Source organism: Stenella coeruleoalba (assembly GCF_951394435.1).
Source record: "Stenella coeruleoalba genome assembly, chromosome: 12".
Classification (NCBI taxonomy): Eukaryota; Metazoa; Chordata; class Mammalia; order Artiodactyla; family Delphinidae; genus Stenella; species Stenella coeruleoalba.
In genome coordinates, this window is record NC_137158.1 from 19,107,209 (window position 1) to 19,125,584 (window position 18,376).

General features: G+C 39.2%; 1 protein-coding gene across 5 annotated transcripts in view; it reads left to right on the forward strand.

Annotated features, from left to right (window-relative positions):
* The window catches only part of DOP1A (DOP1 leucine zipper like protein A), a 110,661-nt gene extending 92,424 nt beyond the window's left edge, over positions 1–18,237 (forward strand). For 4 of the 5 annotated variants that reach the window (XM_079938758.1, XM_079938757.1, XM_079938759.1 and 1 more), the window contains 14 exons: positions 62–166; positions 4,645–4,711; positions 4,863–5,007; positions 5,175–5,254; positions 6,095–6,204; positions 6,465–6,614; positions 6,762–6,823; positions 8,316–8,468; positions 9,576–9,712; positions 10,603–10,658; positions 11,577–11,741; positions 14,540–14,669; positions 15,473–15,529; positions 17,317–18,237. In XM_079938758.1, coding sequence (XP_079794884.1) covers positions 62–166; positions 4,645–4,711; positions 4,863–5,007; positions 5,175–5,254; positions 6,095–6,204; positions 6,465–6,614; positions 6,762–6,823; positions 8,316–8,468; positions 9,576–9,712; positions 10,603–10,658; positions 11,577–11,741; positions 14,540–14,669; positions 15,473–15,529; positions 17,317–17,622 — 1,723 coding nt within the window. In that variant the 3' untranslated portion in view covers positions 17,623–18,237. The remainder of the gene's footprint in view (positions 1–61; positions 167–4,644; positions 4,712–4,862; positions 5,008–5,174; positions 5,255–6,094; positions 6,205–6,464; positions 6,615–6,761; positions 6,824–8,315; positions 8,469–9,575; positions 9,713–10,602; positions 10,659–11,576; positions 11,742–14,539; positions 14,670–15,472; positions 15,530–17,316) is intronic. The other variant, XM_079938760.1, reaches the window with a different exon arrangement.
* The last annotated feature ends 139 nt before the right edge of the window (positions 18,238–18,376 follow it).

The following is an 18,376-nucleotide window of genomic DNA, read 5'->3' on the forward strand; positions in this document are numbered from 1 at the left end:
TAGGGAAAGTTAAAGTTGATGTTGGATTTCTCTATATATAGAAGCTATGTTTATCTTGCAGAATTCCAGTGCCCAATTTAGTGGATAGCTGGGCATCATTGTTGATACTTCTGAAAGACTCCATACAATTGAGCCTTCCAGCCCCAGGGCAGTTTCTTATACTTGGGTAAGCAATTTCACTTAAAAATATGATTTCAAATAAATGAATAATGTTCATTGTCTGATTGCTGAATAACATGTTTTGGGTGACTGTGTGACGTCTACCTCCTCATAGGATTCTCAAAGGTACAGAACTAGATGTATAATATGAGGCCAGTAAAAAAAAAGGGGGGGGCGGGGGAGGATTCGGAGGGAACATTGTGTGTTTACACACGTGGAAAATGTAAATGTGCTAACATAAAGCTGTTGCAGCCTTAGTCACATAGGAGAAAGTGTGGGATTGGAAGGGGTGACGGTGAGTAGGACGGCTGAAGGGGAACTTCTAGAGGAGGGTCATTTGAGTTCAGGGCCCTAAACATAAAAAGATTTGGAAGAGTCATTTTCTCTCTGTCATGTTGTTTCCTGATCTGTGTTAATAATGTGTGTGATTATTTGATAAATTCCAGTCACCCTTAACTGCATGCACCATGATGTCCTAGGCAATGTCTGTCTTTTGCTCTCCATTATTCTTGGTTCATAATATGTCCCTAAGAAGTATTTGCTCAGTGAATGGAGGTGGTAGGAGCAGAAAGCCTTTGTGGAACAGGAAGGGGAAGGGTACACTGGGCAAGGTACCTTGTCTCGTTTGGCTATGAAGTAGGGCACAGCAGTGGAATGGTGGGTGGATGAAAAGGGAGATAGGAGCTAGAAGGGGGAAGGATTTTGCATTTTCATTAAGAAGTTTGGCCTTGGGAAGGGGGTGGGAGTGATGGCAGGTTTTGAGATGGGTCATGACTGGCAAATTAATAGTAGAATGGATCAGAGGGAAAAGAAGATAGACTAGGAATTGTTTCTCGTGGGAGGTAGCAGGTTTGTGTGCTGTGGATGGTGGGATTGAAATCACAGGACAACAAAAGAAGGAAAGTGGGCCAGCAAAGGAGGTAGAAAAGCAAACACTGAAACATCGGAAAGTTAGAAGAAAACAGGCATATTCAATGTTCTAGAAGCAAAGAGAATTTAAGAGGGCTTGGCTAACCCCTTCAGAAAGATTAAGGAAGATGATATATAATAAAGAGGCTGTATGTATTGATGATTTGGAGAGGATTGGTGATTTAGGAGAGAGGAGTTTGGTGAGACGATAAGCACAGCAAGGGTTAGAGTGAGAAAGTAAGTGTGGATTATTCTTTGAATGTGTGATTATGAGAAGAAAGAGAACTGGCAAGGTAGCAGGAGGAAATGTGATTTGAAAGTCATCATTAATGGTAAGGATGACTTGAGGATGTTGAGTAGTGAACAACAAAGACTCTTCCTGGATTCAAATCCCAGCTCCTTTACTTCTTTGCTGTATGGCCTTGGGCAGGTTATTAACCTCTCCATCTGTAAAATGGAGACGATAATAGGGCCTCCCTCATAAAGTTGTTACGAGGATTAAATGAATTAATATTTGTTAAATTCCTAGAATAGTGCCTGGCCGATGATAAGTGTCATACAAGAGGGGAGTGCTAGACAGAAGATTGTAGAGAGCGGGGGGCTCCTTGATAGCACCAGATTCCAGAGACAGCTGGGAGGGGATGGAGCCCAGGGAATGGCAGGTGTAAGAGTGAGAAAGAAGGCTGCATTTTTTAAATTAATTAATTTATTTATTTGGTTGTGCCAGGTCTTAGTTGCGGCAGGCGGGCTCCTTAGTTGCAGCACGCGCGTGGGATCTAGTTCCCTGACCAGGGATCAAACCCGGGCCCCCTGCATTGGGAGCACGGAGTCTTAACCACTACGCCACCAGGGAAGTCCTGCTGCATTTTCTCTAAGACTTTGCTACTCAGAGGTTGATCCTTCAGCCAGCAGCACTGGAATCGCCTGGGAGCTTGTTAGAAATGCAGAGTCGCAGTCTCCGCCCCAGACCACCCGAATCAGAATCTGCCTTTTAACAAGTCTCAAGTGATTTGAGTACACCCTAAAGTTTGAAAAGGACTGCTTAAGACAGAAGAGGGGAAGGAAAGGGAATACACTTTTCTCCAACCTGGGTTACATTACCTCACACAGTCCACATGTTTTCACGCTGAATGGATGTAAATTCAACCAAGTGCAAAGAACTTCAACCTTCTGTTCAACCCCTGTAGCTCTGATGGTATTTTTATTTTTGGCTGCATTGGGTCTTCGTTGCTGTGCATGAGCTTTCTCTAGTTGAGGCGAGTGGGGGCCACTCTTCGTCGCGGTGCGCGGGTTTCTCATTGCAGTGGCTTCTCTTGTTGTGGAGCACGGGCTCTAGAGCGCAGGCTCAGTAGCTGTGGCTCATGGGCTTAGTTGCCCCGCGGCATGTGGGATCTTCCCGGACCAGGGCTCGAGCCTGTGTCCCCTGCATCGGCAGGTGGACTCAACCACTGCACCACCAGGGAAGCCCTCTGATGGTGATTTTAAATGGGTAGTTGTCAGGATCTATATACACAGACTTAGCTTCTCTGTTGTCCTTAAGAAAACTGGTGATTCTGGTTTGGCAACCAGAGGTCTAGAAAATTTTGAAGTGGAAGGGAGAGAAAGTGAGGGCTCTTTAGTAAAATGGCCTCAAGTGTTCTGGTAAATGTAGGAGTGTAGTCTTCCACCAGGAAGCAGAGAAGGGGTGGAGACAGTGATGAGAGCTGGAGGAGAGTAGATCAGCCTGCAGAAGCTGAGTAACACAGGGAGCCCAACCCGGCCACAGTGAGCTAGCAATCCTCAAGAGCGTCAGGGGTCACGATGATCCCTAGACCCTCGTGCTGTCTATTCTCTAAACCAAAAAGCTGAAGGAGTTTTAGACACTGAACGTGTAATGAAAAGAGCAGTGGACTCAGTGTCTGCAATTCCTGGATCAAAGATTAAGATAACTAGTGTGTGTGATAATTTTTAGTGATGACCGATAACGGTAAACACTGGAACTCAAACAACGTTCTCGTGAAGATTTCTGATTCTTATCTTCTGATCTCTAGTTCTAACCCTCATCTCTGGCACCCTGGGTACATCAGTAAACTTCTCCAAGATTATTTTCCCGTCTGTCAAGAATAACAGTACCTGCCTTACCTACCTCTGAATTGTTCTAAGGCTCAAAGAGGGAATATATGGACAGTTCTTTGAATCATCACCAAATATCCTGCTGGCTGATTTCATTAAAAATTAAGGCCATCGGGGCTTCCCTGGTGGCGCAGTGGTTGGGGGTCCGCCTGCTGATGCAGGGGACACGGGTTCGTGCCCCGGTCCGGGAAGATCGCACATGCCGCGGAGTGGCTGGGCCCGTGAGCCATGGCCGCCGGGCCTGCGCGTCCGGAGCCTGTGCTCCGCAACGGAGAGGCCACAGCAGTGAGAGGCCCGCGTACCGCAAAAAAAAAAAAAAAAAAAAAAAATTAAGGCCATCTATTATGACTTGTAGCTTCTCCCCCACAAGATTTACTGTTTCCTCACCTGTTTTTTAATTCCTTTCTTGTTTCTTGGATAATGAACGATCCTACCTCCTTCTCAATGTGTGTTATCTTCTGAGTGTTTAAATTAAAAGTTGGACATTTTCAGTTATACTAGAAAATTCCCTTTTTAAATTTCTGATGGCTTATTTTTTTCCCCACCCATTCCACTGATCCTTTAAAAATTCCTAATTATAAAATAGAAATTGATATGATTGCTCTTCAATATCACTTTTCATATTAGTTTGGAAATAATTATACATATAATTTACCTTAATAAAAGCAAGTCAAGGTAAATATTGAGTGGAATTTTAGCAAACAATGGAAATGGATTTTTTTCCATTCATGAAGTATTTTTAATCTTTTATACCTGTCTACTATACACACTCACACACACACATACACACACACACGAGAAACCATTTTTATATTACAATTTAAGATTGGTGGGATTTGGGGTATTTTTAAAATTTTTTGTTGATGTATAAAACATATACAACTCCACAAGTTATTATGAAGTGAATATACCAACTGTTCAACCACAAATCTAAATTAAGAAATAAGACATCATATGTCCCCTCAGGTCCCCTCCCAATTACTGTCCTTTCCCTTCACCCCAAGATAAACCGCTGTTCTGACTTCTAACAACACAGATAAATTTTGTCTTGTTTTGAATAATAATTATATGTATTTTCTTTTGTGTCTACTTCTTTCACACAACATATGTTTATAAAATTTATCCACGTAATTTCATGTAGCTATAATTTATTCCTTTTCATTGCTGTTTGGTGTTTCATTGTATGAATATGCCACAATTTATCTCTTCTGTTGCTGGACATTTGGGTTCTTTCCTGTTTTGGATTTTACAAATAATGCTGTTATAGACATCCTTGTACAGGTCTTTCATGCATATGTTTATGCGTTTCACCTGAGTCATAGGATATCCATATATACACACATTCATTAAACACATAAAATAGAAATTCAGGCCACAAAACCACTTGCTCACTGTGAAAAATTAGATTGCATCATTTTCTTTACACTAATATTTCCTGTTTGTTTTTTTCTTTGGTCCTTTTAGGGTTTTGAATGAGTTTATTATGAAAAACCCTAGTTTGGAAAATAAAAAAGACCAAAGAGACCTCCAGGTAAGTCATTCTGAATTGAGAGCTGTTGCCCAAACTGTGTTTCTCAGTACTTCAAGTCTAACATGGGGAAGTCAGATAAGATCATCTGTGAAGTTTTGTGTGTGCGCCTGTGTACATACATAGATATAATGGGTTATCCTTGTTTCTTCAGGATGTGACTCATAAAATAGTGGATGCGATCGGTGCAATCGCGGGTTCTTCTTTGGAACAGACAACATGGCTGCGGCGAAATCTTGAAGTTAAACCTTCTCCCAAAATAATGGTAGATGGAACCAATTTGGAATCTGATGTTGAAGGTATTGATCTCAGACATTTAAGTTTATATTTGTAGGCATCTGTTCACTAAGAATTTATTGCAGTCAGCACTGTAAGTACAGGAAAATCATCTCTTTTCTTGTGTTTAGCTTTTTTCAGCGGGGAAAAAAACCTAACCATATCTTTACCTGTCTTTTCTCTTACTTAGATATGTTATCACCTGCAATGGAAACCTCAAACATAACTCCTTCTGTATATAGTGTCCATGCATTGACATTACTCTCTGAGGTAAATAAACATCGGGTTTTTTCACATGAACTTTCAAGTAGACAGTTTCACAATTAAATATTAGCAAGTAATTCTTACAGAGAAGATTTTAATTTGAAAAACTGTTTTGTACTTCAAGAAATCACTATGTAAAATAAAGTTTTGACTTTGTATTCAGGTTAGTAGTTTGTTAAATATTAGTGATACTAACTTTAGATATTGCTCCCCCCCATGCACTGTTTTTTGAAAGTGTACTTTTTAAAAATGATAAGTGCTTTTGTTTCACAGTGTGGGAGGGAAGGGTGGAGGTGGTATAATGATGCTTGCCACTACAAAGCATTTACAGTTTACCAAACAGTTTTATATACATCCTCTGACATGCTCTCTTTTATACCCTGTCATCAGGGCATTTTTGTTTCCCCTTCACAGATGTGGTTACAGAGAGAGATGAGCACAGTGCGACTAAGACCAAACTGACAGAGTTGCAGCTCAATTCATGTGGTTGGGTTTTTCCCAGGCCACCTCGTAACCCAGTCAGGGGAAGGGAATACTGAGTTTCTAGTCTTAAATTTGCTGTTTACTCACTGTCACATTGGAAGGTTCTTAACCTCTCTTTTTCTCGTCTTCCCTGTCTTGGTTAGAAATAGTAAAATTTGCCCATATTTATATCCTGTAGTTATAACGGAGAAAACCATTGTGGCAGAAACCATTCATGTAAAAATGGCTTAGGGAGATTTGATTTTAGGTTTTTCTAATTTTAAGGTATTCTAGATTTTCTTACAGACTGAAAACCACCTCTAAGTGCTGTCCGTTTTAGCTCTCAGATTATACGTTCCATTTCATCTCTTAACGTTTTTTTAGGTTTTGGCTCATCTTTTGGATATGGTTTTCTACAGTGATGAAAAAGAACGGGTTATTCCTTTACTTGTAAATATCATGCATTATGTTGTGCCCTACCTCCGAAATCACAGGTACTATTACTGTTTAACTAGATGTGTTAGTTAACGCATACTCTGTTAAAAAGAAATTGTGTTCCTTTATTGCCATTTTTGGAATTACCACAAAATGACTTTATTTTTACCTTGAATTATCGTGATAAAAAAAAATTATGTCTCTTGTAGTGCTTTCTATTTCCCATCAGTGCTTTAGGTAAATGTGACCACTTAGGTATAACGTAATACGGTGATTAAAGTTACAACATACAGGTTAAAGTGGTTTTCCTTCCTCCTAGTGCACATAATGCCCCTAGTTATCGAGCCTGTGTCCAGCTGCTTAGCAGCCTTAGTGGGTATCAGTACACACGGAGAGCTTGGAAAAAAGAAGCCTTTGACCTCTTTATGGATCCCAGCTTCTTTCAGATGGATGCCTCTTGTGTTAATCAGTAAGTCACCTTGCTTCTATTCAACATGATAATGCACCTCACAAAGTCTGTTGAAATCAACTACCATCTGCAAAGTAGAACACTTTTTTAATAATAATAAACAACAACAAAATCTTATTTACATATCATAATCCTTGTCTCTTTCAGTTGGAGAGCAATTATGGACAATCTGATGACACATGATAAGACGACATTTAGAGATTTGATGAGTGAGTATTGTGGGGTGACAACCTAAGCAGTGTCTTTCCTATACAGGATCCATTCGTATTTACTTTGCTCTTTTCTAGAAACTGTTGAATTAGCTCTTTGTCAACTTATACTTAGTACCCGATAGGAACATAATGTTAAAACTTAAAAAGGACAACATAGTTGATAAATAATAAGTAAAACTATTTGGCCATGTCAAATTTGTCTCCAAACTGTTTCCTCGGCACATAACATAGAACATGGCACTCAATAAGTAATCACTGAACGAAAAGACTGACAGGTAGGGAGGCTAAGAAAGGCAGCAATAGGAACAAACCTAGCAAACAACTCCCTCTAAATCCTGGGGCTCTGGGGACTTCCCTGGCGGTCCGGTGGTTAAGATTCCGAGCTTCCGCTGCAGGGGGCACGAGTTCAATCCCTGGTCCGGGAACTAAGATCCCACACGCTGCATGGCTCGGCCAAAAAAGAGTCCTGGGGCTGTGTTTATCTTCTTGGAAGGAAGAAAGTGAGGGGCCAGAAAGGCCAGAATCGCTCTCTGCACCACTTCTTCTCTATCTTACTGGCTTGTATATTAGGCTTCCTCATAGTATCTAATCTGGAAAAAAAAGGTTTTCTAAAAGTTTGAAAGTTATTAAACTAATGACCTTAAATAGCAGTGAAGTTAGATGAATCTGTAGAATTTCTTGTCAGTTCTTAACCCAAGCTGCAGTTTCCCCCTCTGGAAAAGGGACACCGTATTCTCTCTAATCTTCACAGGTTTGTTTTAAGGTTCAGATTCATCTATTTAACAGTTATTTATTAAAAGACACAAAATGGGCCAGGCATTATGCTCACCTTAATCCAACAGATAAGATTATTTCAGATAGTAGGTAAGAAGTTGTGAAGGAAATAGGGTGATACGATAGATTTTAAATAACAGCTCAAGAGCTCATATTTGATGTGAAACTAGAGAAACCAACCATAAGAAGGCCTAGGGACAGAGTATTCCGGAGATAAGGGACAAAAATAATAAAGGTCTCAGGGTAGGAACAAGCTCGGTGAATTCAAGGAAGAGCAAGCAAGACAGTGTGCCTGCAGAAGAGGGAATGGGGGCGAGTACGAGACATGAGGACGCAGAGCTGGGTAGGCTAGGCCTGGCCAGGCCAGAAATTTTTAAAGCAATGAGGAGGATTTCGGCAGATGGCCTAAAATAATAAAGGGTTTTATAAAATGGCATTGTTAGTGATTTTACCTTCTGAAACCTACAGTTCTAAATTTTTTTCTCTCTCCACATTGCAATTCCCACCCCTTGGTCTTCTGGCTTGTATATGCTAGATCTGTTTGCCAGTCCTTCTGCCTCAGAGAGGAGTCCCAAGTCCTCTACCCTGAGGTCCTCTCTCCTGGATGTCATAGGGTCTAGACTTTCTTAAAAACAAAAAACAGAATCATCTTTTCTCAAATCGCCTGATGACTATATCACAGCCTCTCACTTGCTTTTTTTTTTTTTCCTTCCAGCTCGTGTAGCTGTAGCTCAGAGCAGTTCACTTAATCTCTTTGCAAACCGTGATGTGGAGCTAGAGCAGAGAGCCATGCTTCTGAAGAGATTAGCATTTGCTATTTTTAGCAGTGAAATTGACCAGTATCAGAAATATCTTCCAGATATACAAGGTAAATAGTGGAAAACTATTTTCTCTATTTTCCAAATTTTTGGTTCCTTAGAAATTACCTTCCGTAAGTTGTAAGTTGGGGTGAAATATACCAAGCGTTGGTAGATGGAGAATGTTGAATTAGAAATTTGTTCTGTTGAAACGACAAAAATTATCACCAGTATGTAAAAGAAATCAAACACTGAGTTTATAGGACTTGCCTAAACATGGTCTCCATTTTATTGTTTGGGTCAAATTTCCTAGGAATTCATGTTTGAGAATGAGGTGTAAGACTGTTTTACTGCAGACAGGCATATTAGTGGGTTTTTTTGTTGTGGATGAGAGGTTATACACCTTTAAAGGAGGGGTCTGAAATAGAGGCATAGCCTCTATTTTAGCTAGAAGTAGGTGGAGATCTAGAGTTTGGGGCCAGGGTTGGGGTTGTATAAGGCTTTTGATAACCTTCATCAAATGGGTTTGGTGGCTCTCTGTGTCCTGAAGGGTATCAGGGCAGTCATCAACCTGTGCCACCAGATGGCCCCATGATGGGAGTGAGCTTGCCCCAGGCAGTATTGTTTGCTGCTGAGTCAGTGTGCTTGTGCAGTAGCCAGCCTCAGCAGGCTGTGCGGGGATGGGGTTGGGGATGACAGTTGTCATCTCTTTACTGAGATTATTTCTCTCTCAGAAGATAAGTGACTCCTCCTTTTCTGACCCTTTATACCTAATGTCCAGTGTGCAACATGCACACTATTTGTCCTGTGATTTTTTTTTAAATCGACTAGATTGGTGCTACTCAAAGTGTGGTCCATGGACCAGTATCAATCAGTCTGTTATTCCATCCATGATACGTTCAGAAATGTAGAGTAAGCATCGTAAGCCTTTACAGCAATGTGATAGAATCTGTTGAATCTAGTAATAAGAACGTGGCATTGTATTTATCTTTTTTAATTTGATTTTTTCTGGTAATTCATTTTTATTATATTTTATGAAAGTATCAATCTGCAACAGACTGGAAATTATTTAAAAAGTTGATCATCATAGTTTGAGAAGTACTGAACTAGATTATATAGAAAAGTTTATATGAAAATGATTCTATTTTGGTATTGAAAATATACTGTACTTCTTTCAGAGAGATTGGTTGAGAGTCTCCGTTTGCCCCAGGTGCCAACTCTTCACTCTCAAGTGTTCCTGTTCTTCAGAGTGTTACTTTTAAGAATGTCTCCACAACACCTTACCTCACTCTGGCCTACCATGATCACAGAACTTGTGAGTTAATTTTAATTCAATTAGGTAATAAATCTAAATTATAAAACAATGTGACAAGCATCAACATGCTTACCGGATAAAAACTAATCTTGGAAGAGAACTGAACTCTAGTTAAGCCTGTTACTGAAAATTTGTACAGATGAAAATAGTAAAACAAGTCAGATTCTGTCTCCATACAGCTTAAACTTTGAAATATGCAACATTAGCAATTATTAGCTCCTTGCGAATCATGACCCCGTCTGATCTGGTTTAGTTCATTCTCAACTACACCAGAGTCTTAACTTGGTCATGGCTGCCAGGCCTGGTTCCTGCCTTTGGCGGCACCACCTTGAGAGTGATTAGAGATGGTTCAGCTAGATTTAGATGGCCTGACATAGGGCATGTATCACTCCTGAAGTGCAGCACTTACCCAGGTAAGCTGCTTCAGAGAGACTTTGACAAGATTTTGTAAACCCCCAAACAGTAAAACCTTCCTAAGTCCCACTACACCCGTCCGTTCCCCTCCCAAACCATACCCTGTCGCCCTCATCTGAACAACGTGGGGAGCTGGGGAAAGAGATGAGAAAGGAAAGGGACGGGAATCTGTAACTCCGAAAACCCAGCATTATAACTTTCCCACAAAGAAATTGGCTTTAATATTTTTTTCTTTTTTAATAACTGTATCTCTGTTCCATAATCACCAAATAAGACCATGCTTTCCGTCTCACCTCTGCCAAATTAGTAGCAAGGCTCTGTGCTGAATCTTCAGTTTTACTTTTGGAAACTAAGTATAATTTAAAGATCCTAAAGTTGTATCCTAAAATCTGTATTTGGATTAATGAAAATATAGCCTAAAGATAACTTGAAAGAAGGTTTAAATAAACATTTGACACTTTTTCCATGGTCTTCAGGTACAGGTATTTTTACTGATGGAGCAGGAACTCACTGCTGATGAAGACATTTCACGGTAATATGTAATTCATTTTGATTTAGTCTTGTCAGTGTGTAGTATCCTAAAATCATCCAGAACGTTACTTGACAACTAGGAGGGTATAGACACTATTTTATCTGAACACTTTATGTATTTAGTCTGTTATTATCCAATTGATCATATTTGGATATAATACAGTTACATGTATTCCTTAGGTATTTTAGACTGAATTAAACTATCAACATGTGTGGCCTTTGGCCTCTAGACACAAATTTAGTTTAAAGCAATACTGTTTCAGCTATGTGAGCAGTATTGGTTTTAGTAGGTCAGATCTTTTTCGTGAAACATTCAGCAAAACCTATTATGGCAGATAACCTGTAACTAAGGTATACAAATGTCCGTATCTTCCAGGATGATCTCCATTTAATGTACCAAAATTTGGGGTTATTTTTAGCAGAAGCAGTTTATTAATATGTGACTAAATATAATTTATTTTTATTTAGGAATTTTTGTACAAATAAGTTCATAAATTAAAAAGTTCCTTTAACACTGTGTGTCTTAAATATATTTTACTCTTCTTTAATACTAGGTTTATAAAAAAGAATCCCCTATACTAATAACTGTGTTGATTATTATAGAAAGTTTCCCTCCCACCATCCTTGCAGAAGGACACTGGGTAGTAGGGAGGCCTCCTGGTTTTACAGCTTGCATTTTTATACTTCTCGAGTATAACAAGTTATTCTCTACTATTTTTACATTCTTAAAATTTAAAGAAGAAAAATTAATTTTTGATTTGAGAACAGTAATATTAATTTAGTCATGAACTTGCTTAGCGATTACTGGTACATTTATCAGAATGATTATGAAAAATATTAGCTGGCACTTTGAGATTTTCCAGGAATTACCTGTGAGTAAGTGGGTCCAGCTGCTGACAGCACTGTCTCCTGCTTATAGGACTTCAGGCCCCTCTGTGGCTGGTCTGGAGACAACCTACACAGGAGGTAATGGCTTTTCTACTTCATATAACAGCCAGCGGTGGTTAAACCTCTATCTTTCTGCTTGCAAATTTTTGGATCTGGCTCTGGCATTGCCCTCCGAAAATCTTCCTCAGTTTCAGATGTAAGTAAAAGTAAGGATATTAAATGGATATTTTTGAAATGCATTTGCTTTGGTTGGTGACATCTAAGATAAAGTTTTTTTGTGTAAGTTGAAGTATTCATAATTTTTATTAAAATGTAATTGTTTTGGCAGGAGGATGGTAGGGCAACAGTTGTTGGAAGGTATCGGAAATGGCCGTTGTGGGTATATTAAGACTGACCGGTCATTCAGTCAACAAGCTGAGTAGGCAGCACACGTGAGGCAGCCGGATACGTGACTTAAGAGCTTCAAGTCCAGTGTAGGAGACATGCCGTTAACACGCCATGGGTGTTCTGAGAGCAGCTGTGCAGGATGCTGTGAGGCCACACAGCGGAGACCCCTCTGAGCTCTAGGGGTCAGAGCAGGCCTGAGGGGAGTTTTACACTGAGGAGGTGGGGTGGTGGCTGGGGGAAGCAGGGGTGAAGACGTAGAGGTTGGAATGGCCCTGGTGTGTCTGCAGTGTTGAAAGGTCAGTATTGCTGGAGCAGCATATTGAGATATGAGGCTGGAAAGGGCCCGAGTTACATGACTTACAAGCCATATTCGAGAACTTGGACTTTAACTAAGGACAGTGGGAAGCCGCTGAAGCATGAATTTTAAGGAGTGAAGTGATGTTATCAGTCTTGTATTTTAGAAATTTTACTTTGGCTATGCAGTTTGGAGAAAGGATGGGAGGTGGGCAAGACTGGAAACAAGGAGGCTCTTCTTTCAGATGATAGTGAATTGAACTAGAAATGGCAGAGGGGAATAGGGAGAAAATTAATGTAAGTTAAATGCCTTGTTCATAAGTGCTCAAAAATATTTAATTATGATTTTTCATATTTAAATTTTTAAAATAATAGGCAAACTATATAAGATTGCTTTATCACTATGTAGCTAATTTGAGAATTTATCCACATGATCAAATATGTATTTATATAATATATAAAATTGTGTTATATTATTCTTCTGGAATGGAATATTAATAGGATAAAGAGTAAGATACCAGAATCTTTTTTCTATATTTGGGTATACTTAAATCTCTAAAAATTTCTGTTGCACAAGCTTACTTTTCATTAAATTTAATGGTAGGAACTAGAAACTTTTTTACATTAATTCCAGTTCCTTTAATTTTGTTTTTCCATTTGAAAACCATATATATCCACTTCTTAATGAATTTCAGTGGTTGGGTGTCTGTTAAACTTGTCACTCCTGAAGAAGTTCAGAAAAGGATACTAAGCAGAATTGTAGGAAAGTGGCCAAAATTAACTAGGATGTTTATATTCACAGAGCTAACAGAAACTACAGTCTTCATGCTCTAGGGAGAGTGTTATGCTTACAGCAGTGACCTTTCAGCTTCTGTGATGAGAAGCAAAATGAGTTTATCCTCTTTACTTGTCAAGAATCAGAAAAGAGATAAAAATGCTGTAATATCAAACTACAGTTTTTTTTTCTTTTAACTACTGTCTCTTTTCAAAAAATTTATAAGGTAATAAAAGATAACATGGAGAATTTAATAATCTTGAAAGGGTAATATCTTTCTGAGCATGATTTTTTTTCAAAAGTTTAAAATATTTCATAATTTAATTACATACAATTTTTAGTCTCTGTGTGACTAAAACATACCATAAAGATTGAAAGGCAGCATTGAGTTGGGAAAAGATATTTACAATGTATATGACCAAGTCTAACTTGCTTAATATGTAAAAATGGATAACACAATAGAAAAATGGGCCAATGACAGGATTAACAAATAGTTCAGAGAAAAGGAATGGCTTGTAAAACATACGAAAAGGTGCTCAGTGATACTCATAAGAGAAATTCCAATTAAAGTTACTAATAACTATCAGAATGCTAAAGATCTAAAAGTGTACTTCCTTTTACCCTTAACAACAGAGACATTCTTACTCTTGTTGGAAGAGTACATTGATATTGTCTAATTTTTCTCCAAAGAGGTTTATATTTACCAAAATTCAAAATACAGATTCTCATTAGGCCAGTAATTCTGCTGTATCCGAGGGTTTCTCCACTCACCGTCCTCTCAGACACGCATAAAAGTCAGCAGTTACGTAAGCGTATCCATTATGGCACTATTTGTAATAGCTAGAAATCGGACAGTCTAGGAGACTGGTTGAATCAGTACCTTCCAGCACTGGAGTACTATGTAACTGTTAAAAAGGATGCTGTTTTATATGATCTTATCTCCAAGATGTGTAATTAAAATAAGCAGCAATCATTTTATTTATTAAAGGAGGAGAGGGTTGCTTGTGTGACTGTGTGCTCTTTTATGCATAATAAAACTCTGAATGGATATATACGAAACTGGCAGTATTGGTGGAGCCTGTGGTGGGAAGGGGACTACCTTTCTTTGGTTTGCCCTTTTATACTGTTTGAGTTTTTTCCATAGACAGATATTAATTTTACTTATTAAAGAAAAAATTTTAAATAAATGTTGGAGATTTTTATCTATATGGTAATGAATGAGCATGGAAACATTTGTCAAGTTACTTGTGTTGTGCTCATGGAAAAAATGGTGTTGAGTACTTTCCAAATTTCATTTGTTCGTTACAAATGTTCATGTACTCATTTCAACTCTATGAAGTAGTTAATATTGTCCGTATTTACTGGTAAAGGCTCAGGTTAAGAAACATGCCCACGGTGACAGGGCTACAAGTGGCACAGCTGGTATGGGAATCTGTGTAAGTGGTGGGGTCATGATGTGTCTACGGGATTTATGTGGCCTTGTCTTAGATGGCACAGCGTGCATCTTACCAATATTGGTGTCATTCTCCTACACGTAGGTACCGATGGGCCTTTATTCCAGAAGCCTCAGATGATTCCGGTTTGGAAGTGAGAAGGCAGGGCATACATCAACGAGAATTTAAACCTTATGTAGTACGACTTGCAAAGCTTCTTCGGAAAAGGGCAAAGGTATTGCATTCTTTTTAAAATTTGTTTTTGTTAAGTGTAAGAAGATAAAATTTGTAAAATATACTTATATCGTATCTTATGTGCATCTTCCACTGTGCATCAGGCTAATTAATTACAGATCTTTACCCAAGAAAATAGTAGTGAGTTTCTTACGTTCATCAGTAGGCCTCTGTTACAAACCTTTTGTCATCTTTTCCTTGCATTCAGAAAATTTCAGACATAAATTGTACAATCTGGGGACGATCTGGGTTGTTTTGCGAGCCCTAGTTTGTAATATGTGCTTTGAGTGCTCAGAAATTTTCCACTCTTCTGGGGTCTCCTATTCAGGCAGCAGCTCCTAAACCACATTCCACACACTCCAGAGATGGAATGGAGGACAGTGTCCTTGAAGGACATGTGGAACTTGATTTCAAATCAAGTTGTTTCTTTAGGGACTAATAAGTAAAAGAAGAGATGAAAGATGAAAGTTGAGTCCAGAGTTTAGGAGACCACTTGGGTACTTTCATGTTGATATTGCAGGGTCGGAAAAATAATCATGACAACAAATCCGGAAGCAGTGTGATTATAGGCACACGTACTTTGTCATCCCTGCATTTCATTAGTAATGACAGTTTTTATAAAACTCCTCCCTTATCTGAGGAATAAACATGACAGGCTTTTGCACAACACTTGTCCCACAGAATAAAAAAAATGTTTTGATTGGAAAGCATTTTCCCATCCAAAACACCTTAAACAAGGTCTTCATGGCCAAGCCCACTTTTCACTGGAGCAAAGGCTATGAGCTCTCCTCTTTCCTTCCACAGGACGAGGAGGACTTTAAGACAGTGACTTTGGAGGGACTGGAGATGGCCAAGCATCAGGTGAGGGTGGCTTTTTGATGCTTGTGGTATGGCAGCAAAAGCTGCCACCTCTGGACCAAATCTTGAGACACAAACCCAGGTCTGGCTTTCAACAGGACAAGAGAGGTAAACAGGAAGGAAGTCTTTAAGTGTAGACTGTTGCAGTGAAAGTAGAAATAGTTCATATGGAAACATGTTTGACTTGTTAATTTTATTATTGAGGAGGTGGTGTAGTTCTGATTAAGAAAAGCAGAAACACTATAAAAGTGCACTGTTCTTGGTCAAGAGCTTAGTAAAAGTCCTCTTAAAGGTACATCTTGACAAGAATATAAACAAAAGGTTACATCATAGCTTCCTTACATTTGAAAATCAGCTATGTAGAGGGTTCAAGCGTATTACTCGTTTCCCCTCAGAGTAAATGCATCTCTGTAGACCCTTTCGTGACTACTGAATTGCACTCTGACTCAGGGGACTGACGGTGGAGTGGTCATCAGTCCCGGACCGTCATTAAAGCCAGTGTTATTAGGTGAGAGAAAGGAAAGCGGTTTCGTACTAAGAAATAAACTAATAGCTGTTTTTTTTTCCCTTTTTTTTTTTTAAATTTGGCCATAGATAAAGAACTAGATGATCTTTTTTTCTTGTTTGCTCCTGTAGACTTCTGAGAAAGGAAAACAGATTTAAAGCAGGATTTTATTTTAAAATAAGCAAACATTGTAAGCACACACAAGAAAATAAGCTGGATTTTGCATCTGTTTTCTCCACTAGGAAACTAGTGATATTAAAATATTAAGTGAACAATGCAAGTTTCTCAGCAACATCTCATCTTAGAAGGCAAACTCCATTTGTTAACAAATATGAGACTATAATTCTGCTTCCTAAGTCCCACTTGCTAGTTTTTTCTCTCTAGTTCATTGTTTGTCTTCATTATCTTTACTCAGTGTGTTTTCAAATCTATGATTCTGCCCCAGTTCAAACATCTTCAGTTCTCTCAGAACTTTCTCTAGATAGACCGATGTCTACAGCTGTGTGTGTACAGTTTAGCTGGCTTCTCAAAGTAGCTACTTGAAGTACGTAAATTGTCGTGTTAATGCAGTTGACAAGAGTTTTCACATACATTCTCTTCATCGCCCCATCCTATAAGTGAGGAACTGTTCTGTAGTTGCCCAGGACACCCACAGTAAGCAAGCGGCAGAGCCAGGGCCCTGACCCTGGCGTTATTCTGACTCCAGGTCCAGCTTTGCTCCCATGTGGTTTAGCACAACACAGAAGCGCATGGCAGGGTCTCTCCTGGGAGTTCCTTTCCTTTCTCTGTGCTGATAGTAATGATTCACTGTGGACTCTGCTGCTGTCTTGTGGCAAGTTTAAGCCATTTGGCCACAAGGTAATTGACTGACTTGCTAGTAGTGAAATGTGTAAGACTCTCTGTCCCTTCTTCAGTCATTTTGACCTAGTCCTCGGATACATTAGTGGGGATCCAGAAATCTGGGAGCTTTTTGAGTATATGCAAAGCACAACATGAACTTTTGGATTTGACAGTCCCTATGCAAAACTAATTCAGCTAATAACTAAGCTTACTTGTGCATTCAAGTTGGAAAATATTACTAAAGTGTTAGACCCTCAATGTACAATTAATAATTGGCACCAGAAGGCCTCAGTTAGAAGCAAACATTTTAGCAAGTCTGGAATGGAGACTTAATGTCATCACTTGTATTCATTTCTTAACTCTGTTTGCTGATGTTTATATTCTTTTAAGTTTCCTCACATACTGCATCGTCTGTTGGGAACAATCGCCTTTTTGTTTTCTGCAGAAAAACCCGGAGGAGGACAACTCAGGGAGAGCGCTGGGCTGGGAGCCGGGGCACTTGCTGCTCACCGTCTGCACGGTGCGCAGCCTTGAGCAGCTCCTGCCATTCTTCAACGTGCTCAGCCAAGTCTTCAACAGCAAAGTCACCAGCCGATGCGCAGGACACTCAGGGAGCCCCGTCCTCTACTCAAACACCTTCCCGAGCAAGGACATGAAGCTGGAAAACCACAAACCATTTTCCAGCAAAGCCAGGCAAAAAATAGAAGAGATGGTAGAAAAAGATTTTCTGGAAGGGGTGATAAAAACTTGAGCAACACAGTGGTTCCATTTAGTTTAAATGTAAATGTAATTATTTAAAACAAACATTGCTCTGAGTTGTATAGTTTCTTTCTGTTTTCTTTTTTTTTTTGTATGTAACGAAACACGTTTCAGGTTGTATTTAATTTAAATATTTGTAAATAAGAACGAATGTCTGTGGCCTGAATCAAGCTTAAATATTACGGGCGCATATTGATTATGGTGCCTAAGAGAGATCTATATATACATAAATAGTCCATTATGGTCCATTGTTTTACTGTCCTGAGTTGTCTTAAACCTGCCAAATACACACTGCACATTTTTTCTATTGGTTTCAGGCTTTGTTTAATTTAGATTGGTTGGGGATTTTTTTCTTTACCTTATTAACCCACATTCTAGTATCAGAAAGCCATCACTTCTCTGTCAGAGGCTTGGTAATGTATTACAACTCGTTTCTCCCACATACCTTCACTAAGAGGAGTAATGAATAATTGAAGCCTGGGCCACACATCCTTCCTTGTAAGTGTAGCACGAGCATCTCAACCTCGGTACGGAGTACAGGTGTATACAGCCTCCACAGTCACAACTCTAAATTCCTGGTGATGTTAACTGAAGAGAGGTAAGTCATCTAAGAATTGTTCTGGAGACTCTGCTATGAAAAAATTGGTTATATGAAGTCTTCTCCAACCTCCTCGCGTTTGTATTAACAATGGTGAGTATTAGTACTGCAAAATGACTGAGGTGACAATGACGGAAAAGACATCATA